Raw genomic sequence first — 15,274 nt, forward strand, 5'->3', positions numbered from 1 at the left:
CACTTATGAAGCAGACTGTTCTGGAGCACCAGCTGTGGTGAGGCATGGTGCCAGACCTGAGGAGATGATAAAGCAGAGAGGATATGCTGCTGGGCCACACTGTCGCTCCCTGCTGGGGCAACACATAGCAAGGAAAATGCCTGTGCTAACTACACTGTCCCAGAGCTGAGGGGAAAAAGGAAACTGTCTAGGAAGTAGTTTAGCTTTTAAAAAACTTTCAGTTCTGGAATTGGATCTGTGAATTCTGATTCACCACTTAGTAATTGTCTAACTTTGGCAAGATTCTTAAATTTTTAAGCTTTAATTTACACTCCTCTGATTAAATGTTATAAATGGTGTTCTTTCAACAAATAATTTTAAAGACCTGCTAACAGAAAATTGTTGAGTGTACAAAGATAAATGAAAAAGAATGTATTTCTTTCATTAAAGAGTGTAACCAGAGGGAGAAAAAAATCAAGTAACAGTAACAAGGGCTTGGGATCATGAATTTGGTGGCACTGTATCATATAAAAAGAAATTGGAATATGAGCTAATATTTGAGTGCCTATTTTAAGACCACTCACCTTATAGATGAAAAATGGGGGATTTCTTTAGGCAGAAAAAATGATTTTGAAAATTCTGGAACTATTACAGAACACAATATATGTTATGTCCTGGCCTTAGCAGTGTCTGACATATAAGGTACTGTTGAGACATTTTGTAACAAAAGCATATGATTAAATTTTACTTAATTCAGATTTCCAGTGATTTTAACCCTTTTCATTCATTTATACTTAGTCACATATTGTAGTTGATATATAACAGTGTTATTGTTATACTTTCTTCATGTATTATCCATTAGTGTAGTTTATAAAAGCTATAATAAACTTTATGGAGTCCAGTTATGTTTTAAAATTTCAATTCAAAATTAAGATCATAAATAGCTTTTCAGATGTTGATTTTTTAATAATAACTTCTCACAAGATTTACAGGCTTGGTTAAACAATTGGTTTTTTAAATTTTATTTGTAAACATGAACAACCAGATAGTTACAACAACCTAACTTCATAGACTATTAAGCTTCAAAATTATGTAGTCTTGTCATTTAGTAATCAGGAAACCAGTGTGTCTAGTGTGGTTAAATGTCTGTCTAGCTTCACGTGGCTAGTGAAAAACCAAAGCCATTCCTTGAGTCTGATTCCCAGGGACTCCACTTTATATGCTTTCCTCGGTGACCCAGTTGTGCTCTTCCTGTCCTGATAAGTTGCCTATTTTAAAGACAGAATTTTCCTTCCTTCATATTCACTGATTTTTGCTACCCCCAAACTGAAACAATGCCTTTTAACCAATTCTGTTGTTTGAAGTACAAACGTGGAAAAAAATTGAAAGGAGAGGAATCCAAGTTTTAACTTTGGTACATATACCTTAAAGTCTCCTGGTAATGTTTCATTCTTTGTATTTGGAAGCGGTAGTTTGTGTTATTGTGTGATTTCCCGATTGCATGATGGACCCTAGCAGGACGATTTCAAGTTCTAGGTCAGTGTGGGTTCCTAACTGCTCAAACTGTTCCACAGAGGTCTAAATTTGTTTGCTATCCAGTGCCACCTAGTGTCTTTTAAGAAAATACCAGTAAGACTATTTTTTTTCTTCTAGCAAGTACTTCTAAAATTTAACTGGCTGTGAGTGGACATCTTAGCATTAAAATGAAGTTTTAAGAATAAAATGATCTTTGAATTGTATTTGAAAATAAAGACAAGGCATGTTTTAGTCAGAGAAATAGACCTATCTATTTATTTGACATTAGATCAGATTATTCCATTTCGTTTTTCATAAATTGTGCGTCTATTTTCTTGATGATTTTCCACAGAATTCACTTATATCTCCAGAACTTTTATAATTTGAATGATATTTTGTCCTTTCAGTGAGCTCAACTCATTGGTTATGATCTTTACCCCCAATCTCTTGTAGTTTATACCGTTTAAAATGTAAAATTTTGCTGTCAGTACATAATTTTGCCTAGTTTATCATGAGTTTCTTTGCAAAATTGGATAACTCTCTTCAGACCCTTTCTTGACATTTGGATTAATTTGCACTCTTTGGGCCATCTCCTGTGTGCTCCTTGGGCAGGGGGCTGGCAGTCACATCACCGCAGGAGCTCTCCAGAACTTGGGAGTGGCAGGAGCCCTCTCTCAGGCTGAACCCTGGAGGGGAGCTGATCTGTTCTGTAGAAAGGACAGAGGTGGTTGGGGTTTAGGACTTCGGACCTTTTCCTCATTTTTAGGTGTGGCATTTATCTCTGGACTCTAAAAAATGTTTTGTTAATAAATGTCATATAAATTTACACAGAATTAGAATGGGAATTACTTTTTCAACACTTGATTTACCAGTGGCTCTTACAGATAAATTAGGTACTATAAATACATGCATAGGAGTATTAACACTTTACAAAATACTGTTTGGTGATATTTTCATTTATCTTTTAGGAAAATAGTGAATATAATTTTTTGTTATCTTGTTAATCTAAATACCCTAGTCAAATCCTTAGTACAATAATTATATTGCTTGCTTTTGAAAAATAAAGTTGCTTTTTACTTTATATTAATACATTAATGGAGACCCTCCACCAATGAAAAATGGAAACTGTATTTTACAAAATAATTATAATTATTTTGAAGTACTAAGAACTAAGACAAGACTTATCTTTCCAAATCATAAATGTATTATAAACATAAGGTAATTAAAACACTGGTATACAAGTAAGCCTAGTGGGACAGAATTAAGAGTTCAAAAGCACACTTGTGCGTACTTGAAGGTTCACTGTATGATACTTGGTTTACCATTGGACTATTTCTATGAAATAAATAAATGCAGATTTAACCCAGTTTTTAACTCTCCTTCACTTTGTGGAAGATTCAAGCCCTAATTTACCATTTCCTTATTGAGTTTTTTATACATTAACAGCTACTTACATTATCATTCGACTACAAAAATCATGAAGATCATGCTGTCACAAAACATGTACTTCAAAGTAGTGCTCCTTTCTCAATTAGAAATGAAAGGAGCTTTGGAAAAGGTAAAGTATATTGAGGAAAAAAACAAGTAGGGAACCACTAATACAAGGAGGGAAAAGTGTCCTGCAGACACTAGTCAGAGATAGGTATTTGCTCTCAGATTGGTCCTCATTTTTTCTTCTGCCTGAGCCTTTGATATTACAGTATTTTCAATATTTTATTAGCAGGTCTCATTTGAAACATTTCTGTTTTACAGATTATGAACAAAATCTTGAACTCATTAGTAAAGCAAGTAGATAGTTCTTACTGTAAAGAAGTACTTACTTTTTAATAATTATCTTCATGGAAAAGTTTTTCAGATCCAGGAAATGACCAAAGAATTTCTAAACCTTTTATTTTCAGCAAGCCTATTTTGTGGGATGATTTCCCACCCTGAGATACAGGATTTGCTTATTGGTTTCTTGTGCCTCATATGGAAACCTATGTAGGAGGCAGTATGTGTTTCATACTATCAAATTAAATAATCAGTAATAATATAGGAATGCATGAGATATCATTATTGAATTATGAAGGCAAACATAACTTGAAAATAAAACAAAATTTGGCTTTTAAGGCCTGATAAGTAGGTTATCCAACAAAGATGGACATTGTATATCTTCACACAGACCCCAGTAACTGACCCCACCAAAAAGAGAAAGGAAAGAAAAAGAAAATCCAAAGCTACAATTGGAAACTTGCTTCAGAGTTTACTTTACGTTATCATTATAGGACATTCTTTTTCTAAGAATTATCTAAACCACTCAGTTCATTTTAAGTTCATTTCCTGTCTTTGGTGGAGAAAAGGAACAGTTGCTCAGTGTCCTCTTTGTGACTTTCCCATAGTTTGAGGAAATAATTTTCCTTCTGGTTTTTCTTGAGGCTAAATATACCATCACCTTTAGTATTTTTCTTGCATTCATCTCTTCTTCTTGTTCTTGAATCATTTTTTCTACCTTCTTCTCAGTCATAAGAAAGGGTGATGCCTGACTTAACATTCAGCCATCAGTACCAAATCTAATGAGTCTTCTGTGCCGTATATATTGGTGCATAATGGAAGTACAGCAACTTTAAAAGCAATGGCAAAAGAATAAAATAAAAGCAGTGGCAATGATTTCTAGCCTTCTAAAAATAAGATGCAACTATCATTTATCATCCCATGCATATTTTTATTTGTAAGTATATGCCTATTATTTAAACATAATGTATTAGGTTTAATGCTTTCTCAAAGAACCACTTAGGTATATGTTCCACATGCACTAGGTTTAATAACAGATACTATTTAACCACAGTCGTAACTGTGAGGGCACACTTGGGAATAAACATGTTTTGAATTTAGTTTCTAGTCTCTTATAATGGTGATTTATTTAATAATGCCAGGGTTAAACCAGTCCTCTCCTCTTCTAACTCCTTATTGACTTGAGCATGGAGGTTAAATGTATAGAGCTCACTGGCCTGTGATTGTAAAATGTTTGAAAGAGTTCTTGATATAAAGCTTGAAAATCATTTACCTGATATAAATGCAATTGACTCACTGTCTTGCCCTTAAAACTATGCTAGTAAATAACAAGTATTAATAGGAGTATGTTTATATTAAGAGAGTTGCCTGACATTTGTTACTTCAACGTCATTAACCTTTAAGTTACAGCAATCCCATTTAACATAAAAATAAAGTGAAGTATAGGAGAAATTTACTTGATGCTTAATCTTTTTAAAATGGGTGGATATCATGAAACAGCTATGTCAAAACAATGCCTGCAAACTTAGATTTGTTTGGTTGGCAATTCTTAGGCCAGAGTAATTTAAAAATGATTGCATTTTGTCAAAATAATTGATGCTGATAGTTTTGAAAGCATATTTATTTAAAAAATGCTGCTCTCATATTGTCATTTGAGGGAGAAAGATCATAAGGTTATCATGATTTTACATAGAGGAGAGCAAATTTTTCAAGAATATCCTGAATGTGCAATTCTACGGCATGTCATGTTAAGCAATGCAAATGATTTTTTAAAAATTAATGATCTTTAAAAGAAATATTTTTCATTAAAATAAAATGCATAACCAAAGCATTGACTCATAGCTGCCTGTGCTGTCTGTAGACTATTTGTCGAGTGTAAGGGGAACTGGAGCCCTGCCTTGGTTTATGGGGTGACAGTCGCAAGGGTGCAGCATTTCTCATTTTACTGTTTCTAGGTATCAAACAGAAGTCTATTTCAAGACTTTTTCTGTGCCTATTCATTTAAGTCCTTGAACATTTCAAACCTGTATTTTGCATAAATTAGAAATACAAGTGATAGTTTCACCTTAGTTTAACAGACATTTCTGTTTGCCTTTCCTCATCTGTATTTCATTGAGTTTTCATGGGTATTAAGTAATGGCCAGGATAGCCTAGAAAGCACATTCTTTTTTTCCTTTCCTTTCCTAGAGTCTGTGCGTGTTCACACCGCCTGGAATAAAGGAAGGAAAACCTAGACTCATCCCCGCCGGGCCCATAGCCCAGGGCACTACCGTCTCTGCTTATGTGGCCAAGTCCAGGAAAACGCTGCTCGTAGAAGACATCCTTGGGGTAAAGGTTTTTGATTTTGTGACAGTTCTAACCTGAAGTACTTAATGAAGAGGGATAACATATCATTTTGGTGTTATAGTTTAGGCATTTTCATTAAAATGAAAGTATCAAATCAAGTTACAGAGCTGTAAATGAATTTGTATTTAATTTTTATACTTTGAAAATTGTATCTTATGTATTCACTAAAAGATAGATTTGAAGAGTTCTTACGTTTTTTGTTTTTTGTTTTGTTTTGTTTAGTTTTTTTGGTACCGGGAATTGAACTCAGGACTTGCGCTTGCCAGGCAGGTGCTTATGCCACTGAGCTATATCCCTGGCCAAAGAGTTCTTATGTTAATACATGCTAGTATTATTAAATTGAAAAACACATGTTTTCTATTGGGCATGGTGGCCCTTGCCTGTAATCCCAGCAGTCGGGAGGCTGAAGCAGGAGGATGGCAGTGAGTTTGAGGCCAGCGTGGTCTACATAGTGAGTTCAAGTGAGACCCTGTACATCTTGCCAGGATGTACATGAATGAATTATTAGTTGCCATGTGACAGACTACCCTGGATTTTAGTGGTGTTGTACAGTGTCCACTTGTTATTTCTCATGAGTCCCAGGACTGGCCTCTTCTGCTGGTCCGGCTGCAGTTAGCGGGCTCGCCCGTGAGTCTGGAGTCAGCTGCAGCAGTTAGTGCTGGCTGCTCTCAGATGGCCTAAGCTCTCCCTGCACTCCAGGAAGGCCAGCCAGCTACATGCTCTTGCATGGTAGCAAGAACCTGAGAGAAGTAAAGATAGGAGTTTTCAAGTCTCTGCTCATACCAGCTTCCCTGCTCTCCCGTTAGCCGCAGTGGAGACCTGAGCAGGCCCAGGCTTAGTGTGGGAGGGGCCATGAAAAGGGTTTGGCTTCAGACAGGCAAAACAAAGCCGGCCTCATGTGCAGTTACTCTGCCACAGTGTATACATGCAGACTTTTAATAGTGCATCACTATAAGGAGCATAGCTTTGAGCACGAGAAGTACAAGCAAGTGTATAGATAGAAGGAATTTGCTCCCAAAAAGCAGTAATTGGAGTCTTGAAACCCGAGTTTTAATTTTGATTAAAATTAAAACTCTAATGATCTCTATCACTGTGAACAAATTGGGAGGTTACCCTATATTTCTAGAAGAGAACGTATGAGAGTGATCAGGGGAAATAAGATTAAAAGTAGATCTCTGTATGTTTTCATTCGAAAATCTATTGTGTGTATAAATTTTCAGAAAAGTTTGTACAAGTATAGATTTACAGTATGTTTTGGGTCATAGAAAGTTCTAATTCATGCCCATGAGCTTCATATAGATAGTAGAAATTGTGTAAGTAGAATTTGTGTTTGTAATATTAATTCATTTTATTTCCCTGTACTTCCTTGGAGTGATTTTGCTAAGCTAGGAGCTTGTCAGTGACCCATTTTCTATTTTTAAATAAAAGAAATAATAATTACTAGGTCTTTGAATACCTAATATGGGCTTTTGAATTTCAGTAAAGTTGACTGTTGTCAGCATAGACCTTCATGTTATTCTCATTTTACAAATAGAAGAGATGTATATACATAATTTTCTTCATGCAGTCTTTGCATGAGGAGTGATTTTCACTATCACATGATACCTGTGAGAGTTTAGGATAGTTCTGGCATAGAAGATGATGAATGAACGTCAACCTGTATGATCACTTTTATTATTGCACTGAATTCACATACACCATTCACTCATAAAGTTTATTCCATATGAGGATAAAGAAACACTAGAGCAGTATTGGTGAACAGGTTCCGTATTGCTAAAAATAGGCATTTTGAAAATATACTGTAATTGTCATCATTTGGTTTTCCTTTGAAAAGGACTTATTATTAATTCCACATATCATTCCAATTTCTGACGGAAATGAGGGCCATAACATAATCATTTCACTGAATTTCTATGTTTTTCCCTTTTGCTTTTCAGGATGAGCGATTTCCAAGAGGCACTGGACTGGAATCAGGGACTCGTATCCAGTCTGTTCTCTGCTTGCCGATTGTCACTGCGATTGGTGACTTGATTGGCATTCTTGAACTGTACCGGCACTGGGGCAAGGAAGCCTTCTGCCTCAGTCATCAGGAGGTGAGGACGGCACCTTGCTGCCTAAGACGGATGCCACGGCTAGCTCACCTCTGGTGACTGTTAGTGTTGCGTGAATGTGTGAATCAATATTGGAAACCACCATGTGCTTCACAGTGTCTTGATTCTAATAGTAATTTAAACAATTCTAGCAATGATTTAAAAAACAGTTTGATTCTGCAGTTGTTTATAGGGGAAACTGATTAAATTAGAAACGGAGTCTTTTCTCTATAACAAAGTAGTTTACCAATAAAAGTCAGTCATTCTGTGAATCACTTAAACCAGTGGGAGGACTCTGAAAAGTTTTTAAGTAATGGATATCTTTATGTGTTCTTAAAAGTTCTCTTGCTATATTGTGCTCTGAAAAAAAGTTTTAATGTCAAACATATCAGGAAAACATTCCCTATCCACTGAATTAGAGTTGGCTCCTTAATGCTAACTCCAGATCCTAAAATGTTACCTCTCTCATATCCAGTGTGAACCGAGTCCCTGCAGTGGCCTCACCTTGTGCACTGCCTGAATGAGCCCGCCCCTCACCCAGCCTGGGCGCGGGGACGTGGACAGTGGCTGCCTTACCTTTCGCCCGCGCTGGATGCTCTGTCCCTCTGAGGACGCCAGAACTTCCTCTCCTCTGTCCTGCATGTTTTTGTGTGCGGGAGGTGTTGCCCCCGGTAGACTACACATCAGTGCTTCCTTCTGGTGTTACCTGGCTCTCCCCCAGCAGGACAGGAGTGCTCTTGCATTTTCTTGTTTCCTGCTCTGCCTCCAGCACACAAAACACTGCCTGGAACCCAGCAAGTATTTGTCAAATAAATAAATAATGTTTAAAATGTAGAACAGATAGTAATTTGAAAGCTTGTCAGCTACTAAATACACTATGACTTTTACTTCTTAGAAATACATGATTTAAAATGATCATTGGAAACCGGTAAAATAGTATTTTTGTTAAACTGAATAATTTTCACTTTCATGTTAAAATCATTGGGCAACATCTCTCTTAATCAGTTGATCTTGCATTTTATCCAATACTAAGATGAAGATGAGAAATAAATAGAAGGAGAAAATATAAAATAGAAACTTTATTAATACTTGGTACTTTATATTTCCACAAAATAGTCAAAAGCTTGGTGACCTCAAAAAATTTGTCATCATGTGGCTAGTGGGAATTTATTACATATAACATTTTTGTGGTTTTTTTGTTTTAGGTTGCAACAGCAAATCTTGCCTGGGCTTCAGTAGCAATACATCAGGTGCAGGTGGGTTCTATGGGATGGTTTTTTAGTTGACTCTTTAGAAATTTACTAAATTACTTTGAGCACTGGGGATTAGAATACAGGTTAATAGATAACCCAATGCTTTATATTTTGATACTAAATTATTTCATTATTTCTAAAAATTTGTATTTATTCAGTCTCCTATATTTACTTACTCTTTATCTTAAATATATTCCATTTACATTCTATCTCTCTATCTATATATATTTTATAAATAATTTATGCAATAAAGATGATATGTCCCACTATGGTTTTTGCCTTCCACTGAAAACCTAAGAACAAATTCCTACTGGGAATTTCATTGATATTTTTATAATTCTGTTCCCTAATTTAAATTATCCTATACACTCAATGGTAAATGAAGCATTACTCCTAAATTTAAGACATATAGTTTATTATGAAGGTGTGGTATAGCTTAAGAATCACAGACTACCTGCTGTTTCTCTGGTAACCAGACTTGGAAGTTCAGGAGAACAGTAGCAGCGCAGCACTTTGTATCTTGGTGTGCTCTCTTGTTCTCTCCTGCTCTCTCCTTTTCTCCCTCCTTCCCTCTCTCCCTCCAGTCATTTTGTTGTCTAACTCTGGTTCAGGAAAGGGAAACCCAGGTCGACAAGGAACTGTATGGTACAAAAATAGGATTGTAGGGTAGTATGTAGAATAAATAACAAGGACTTCTTAGATAACCAAGTATAGGTAGATTATGTGCCTAATTAAAATTTTTTAAAATATATAGTAGTGGTAGGAAGAAGTGAAATTATCATTATTTGCAGATGACATAATACTCTAAATAGAAGACCCCAAAAAGTCTACCAAACAACTTGTAGATTTAATGTCTAAATTCAGTAGTGTAGTAGGATACAAAGTTAACACTCAAAAGTCAATAGTATTCCTGTACATAAGCAACAAAGTCACAGAGAGAAAAATTAGGGAAAGCACACCTTTCACAATAGCATCTTAAAAAATGAAATACTTAGGAATCAATTGAACAAAGGATATAAAAGATCTACACAGTGAAAATTACAGTACCCTAAAAAAGGAGATCTAAGAGGATATTAGAATATGAAAAGATCCAACATAGTGAAAATAGCCATCCTCCCAAAGCTGCTATACAGATTTAATGCAATACCAATGAAAATATCATTAGCATACCTCACAGATCTAGAGAAAACATTGCAAAAATTCATTTGGAACCGAAAGAGACCGACAATAGCCAAAGCAATTCAGGGCAACAAAGACAAGTCAGAGGTCATCACAGTCCTAGACCTGAAATTGTAATACTAAGGAACTATTATAAAATCAACATGGTATTGGCATAAAAACAGACCTGAAGATCAATGGAACAGATTAGAAAATGCAGATGCAACCCCAAACACACTCAGCCACCTTATCTTTGACAAAGGGGCCAAACATGTTCACTGCAAGAAGAATAGCCTCTTTAATAAATGGTGCTGGAAAAACTGGCTTTTCACATGCTGAGGACTAAAACTAAACTCATGTCTATCACCAGTGCACTAAACTAAAGTAAAAATGGATCAAAGATCTAAATAGTAAAATAGAAACAATAAATCTACTGGAAGAGCAAGTAGGTAGAAATCTTGAAGACATAGGTGTAGGCAAAGACTTAATGAACAAAACCCAGACTACAAGGGAACTACTACAAAGAATCAACAAATAGGATCTCACCTTATTAAAAAGCTTTTGCACAACAAATTAAGCCATTAACCAGGGAAAAGGCAATGAACAGAGTGGGTAAAATTATAGCCAGTTGTCCCTCAGACACAGGACTTATCTCTAGACCGTAAAAAGAATTGAAAAAAATCAATCCCCCCCAATTCAAAGACCCAATCCAAAAATGGGCATCTGAGATGAATACATACTTCTCAGGTGAAGGAATACAAATGACAAATACATGAAAAAAATGTACAACATCATTGTTTATTTGAGAGATGCAAAGTTTAACAACACTGAGATTCCATCTCACTCCGGAAAGAATGGCTATCATCAAGAAATCAACCAGCAACAAATGCTGGAGGGGCTGTGGGGAGAAAGGAACTCTTCACTGTTGGTGGGAGTGTAAACTGGTACAACCACTATGAAAATTAGTGTAGCACTCCCTTTAAAAACTAGGATTAGAGGTCCCATTCAACCTAGCTATTCCCCTTTGGGGTATTTTTCCAGAAAAATTAAAAAACATCATACCACAGTGGTATATGTGTACCCATGTTTATAACAGCACAATTTCTAATAGCTAAAGCTTGCAAACAACGCAAATGCTCATCAACCAAGGAGTCAATAAAAAGATGTGAAATAAATCAGACCTATATGAGTAAACATCATATTGTCTCACTAGTGTGAGAAACTGAACAAGCAAATAAGATCCAAAATGTGCAATAGATATTGTGAACTGGGAAGAAACTGTTCAAAAGGAAAGACAAACTGGTAGAAAGGAAGAAAGGAAAGAACAAAAATAGACACAAGATAGTTAAGATCATTATACAACAAGTTTCTTTTAGTTCATTGAAAAGAAAGACATGCGCTAGTATTGTTTGGAGAAGATTATCATGCCTATATTTTTTACTCTAAATAACTCCTACAAAGACAACAATACGCAATGTATTAATTAGTGTAAACAAAATTTAAAAATACGTTGTAAACAGCAATAGAGGGTAGTCTACTTAGATCTGAGTCCTGGCTGTACTACTGGTTAACTCTGGTTCCTGAGCAAGATTTTTAACTTCTTTATGCTCAGTAATAAAGTTTTAAGTCTCAACTATATAGCATTGAGTGATAATTAAATGAGTCAATAACTATGCAGTGTTCAGAACAATATTTAGTACATTAATGCTCAAATATTTATAGCTATTAGTATTATTCATTATAAGCCAAATGATTGTTATAATTCATTGTATTTCTGAAAGTCTTATTTTAAATAAGTGGCAGTATCTTATAACTGATAGCCATTGTTTTATATGGCAGGTATGCAGAGGTCTTGCTAAACAGACTGAATTGAATGACTTTCTACTAGATGTATCAAAGTAAGTGCTCATTTCAAAGGATGCAGTAGCCCTTATTGATCCGTGGTTATACATACCGGCCCTGATGGTGATAGATGACCAGCCACCAGCAGCAACTTCATTATATAAGTAATCTGAGAAGAGTGATTAATCATATTTTAGATTTAAAAATTATATCCTCATCCATCTTTATAAGTGAAGAATTGCAGATATATATATGTCATGATCTTGATTTTCAATTTGATATATTTTCTCAATAGATTCTCTTAGAACATATGGATACACTAAATACCTATTTTTTTAGGAGACTATTGACAATAGGAGTGGAGGTGTCTCACTAAAATTTTCCCCAAATGTCCTGTCTGGCATGTTCTAATAATGTCAGTTTAACAGTGTTACAGTATTATTGTTTTAACTTTTCTGTGTCTAGTATCTCAGGTGCCTTTTTGACAAAATATTCCATTTCCCTGAAGTTTGATCTAGAAAAACTCCTCAGGCTCATAGTGAAAGTAATAATAGGTGCTTATTTAATTCTAGGTTCATGTTTGATTTGCTTGCTGCAGGAGAGGTCTTCTATTTATCTGATCTAATTATCTGATCACATATCATATATCAGATCATATATCTGATCTATCTCTATCTCAAAACCTAAAAAAGGTCCCAGGATGTGGCAACCTCAGGGACATGTCCTTGTACAAGTTACTAAAGGAGTAATGCTCATGTTCTTCCTCAGCCTCCAACAAATGTAATGTTACTTGTAGCTTACATATTGCTGGGCTCTGAAAAATTTTACCCATCAAAAGTAGTGGAATACTCATGAGTAATTAGTCTGAGTTCGTGTTACATCTGTTTTCTGAAATGTGAAATTAGAGAAATGTGGAACTGAGGAAGTTCTCCTTTGGTTGCCTAAGCCAGCTCTTGTTTAAAGCCAGTTTAAACAGTGTCTCTGAGACACATGACGATATGTGTTCACCTTCTGTGATACTTTATTCCCTGCTGTTGTTTCCTCCAGTAGCACACTTATTTACTTCACCACCCTCTCTATGTAGTGTATTCCTTAGTGTACAGTGAATTGTGTCCTAAGTCTCAGTGACTTCAAGCTAAATAATTTGCCTCTTAAATAAGTCACTGTTCATTGCTGTAAGTTATCTTAGTTTTGAGAACATTTGCATGAACCTAAACTTAAAGTGTTATGTAGCCAATGGCCCCATATTGAGTACCTTTTATGTTTTTGTTTTATATATCTGTGAAATATTTGCTTGCCTTTCATAATGATGGAAATATATTTCATTTATGTATTCATTAGATCCTTGCTACTATTTGTAATGTATTTCTTCTCAAGTACATTACAATGCTTCCCCTTTTTTGTGTGTGCACTATTGAGGATCCAACCCAGGCATTCCTGCTGAGCTACATCTGTGGCCATTTTTGTTTTTCCAGTTTGAGACCAATCTTACTAAGCTGCTAATTTGTCCAGATGGGGCTTGAATTTGCAATTTTCCTGCCTCAGCTTCCCAGAGTGCTGGGATTATAGGCTTGAGCCACTATACCCAGCTGCATTACTTTCTCAATACAACTAATTTAACTCTCTCCAGTTTTCAGTAATAATTTGTATTTTAACTATATGTATGAGAATTAGCAAATCTAAACATTTTCATTTCAGATCCAAGTTATTCATGGAAATATTAAATGTGGTGAATCCAGTTTTAGTCCTGCTTAGTTTTAGTTAAATACTACAACCTTTCTCTCTTCCTGCTTACTTAGGATAGTTTCTGAAGGTGTCCTTTGGAATCTGAGTCCTTAAGACAATAATAAAGTTTAATTTGTTTTTTAAACATAATATTGTTTCTACAGAAGGACAGGAATCAAAGGACACATATCTTCATGTTTATTTAAATACAGAGAAATCTAGAAAATGTGTTAAAAGTTTAATGTACTGGATCTCAATAAGAATACTTACAAGATTTATGTTCCTTTCTTTCAGAACATATTTCGATAACATAGTCGCAATAGATTCCCTACTTGAACACATAATGGTAGGTCACCATTTGTTTATAAAGTGATTCTATTTAACCCTTTAATCCATGATCCTAATATGTGTGTGACATTTTATGCATATTAGACATATGCTCTTTGAAGTACATATTATGAAAATGTGGTGCTTAAGAATCCATTTTGATATACTTGTCACTTCTGTTGAAATTTACAGAGAAGTGGTTTGGATAACATTTTACAAAATGTCTCAGTTTTTTCTTTAATGGAGAGCTGAGCTCTGAAAGACTCAGTTCTTTTTCATTGTTTTTACATATAGGTACCTTTTACATTTACCTTTTACATATAAGTAGCATTAGGGACTCCCACTTGATTGTTTTTGATCTTAAAGCTCATTCTACTTAGTATTAGTCTTAATTATTCCTCTATCCAAGCAGACACTTTGAGCAGACAGGCACAGGAAGCAGAGCTACAGCCATCTTTCCTGTGTTACTAATTTAATACCCTACACACTTCATTAGGAAAGTGGTTCCAGGTCCTCAAAGTGGTGTGTCTGTGTGCCCCACACACGGGAATGTTTATGACCTGCTGTGCACTTTGATAAAAGCTTTTTTTCTTTCCCATTTTTATGGTTCATTTTTAAAATACAGTAGTCTTCTGCGATAAGAAGTTTCTTCATGAAGAGGTATTCTGCTGTACACTGTTCTATTTTTCCTTGACATTAAAAAAATAAATGTCAAATACTATATGTGCAGTGACTTGTAGAGATAGCAAGTTTATTGGGAGTAATCGTATACTTACGTTAATATTAGGGGTTATTGATTTAATATACATTCCTTTTGTGATTGGATCTCGATGATTTTACTTGAAAACATAATTGATTGTACATTTAAGTAACTTTCTTTTATGGTAAAATGTTAAGGTATTTGTAAAACAGGGAATAGTAGTAAGAATAAAATATAAATATATAATGCACATGGATATATCACATATACTAGTGACATAAGAAGCACTGACTTGTTAGTCCTTTCTTATTAATATTAATGCTTTAAAGTAGCATTTTTGAACTATAATTCATGTACCCTATAATCCACCACTCAGCATATTCAATTTTATCATGTAATGTTGAACCACTTTACATAGCTAGTGTGAAGCCTATTTAGCTGTAATCTGTTCTTAACTCATGGATTGGTTGTAGTATTTATTTTCAGCTTTTGCCTCTGTTTTAACTAAGATTGCTCAACAGTTTTGTTCTGTCATTGGCAATATTGATATTGAATTATGTTGCACTTAT

General features: G+C 35.0%; 1 protein-coding gene across 1 annotated transcript in view; it reads left to right on the forward strand.

Annotated features, from left to right (window-relative positions):
* Positions 1–15,274, forward strand: part of Pde10a (phosphodiesterase 10A) — a gene marked incomplete at its 5' end in the record, with an annotated part of 256,119 nt that overhangs the window by 179,951 nt on the left and 60,894 nt on the right. The window contains 5 exon segments of the mRNA XM_005390671.2: positions 5,452–5,592; positions 7,548–7,703; positions 8,906–8,956; positions 11,951–12,009; positions 13,973–14,024. Of these exon segments, the coding sequence (XP_005390728.1) occupies positions 5,452–5,592; positions 7,548–7,703; positions 8,906–8,956; positions 11,951–12,009; positions 13,973–14,024 (459 nt within the window).

This window comes from Chinchilla lanigera, unplaced genomic scaffold, assembly GCF_000276665.1.
Source record: "Chinchilla lanigera isolate Chin_1 unplaced genomic scaffold, ChiLan1.0 scaffold00038, whole genome shotgun sequence".
Lineage (NCBI taxonomy): Eukaryota > Metazoa > Chordata > Mammalia > Rodentia > Chinchillidae > Chinchilla > Chinchilla lanigera.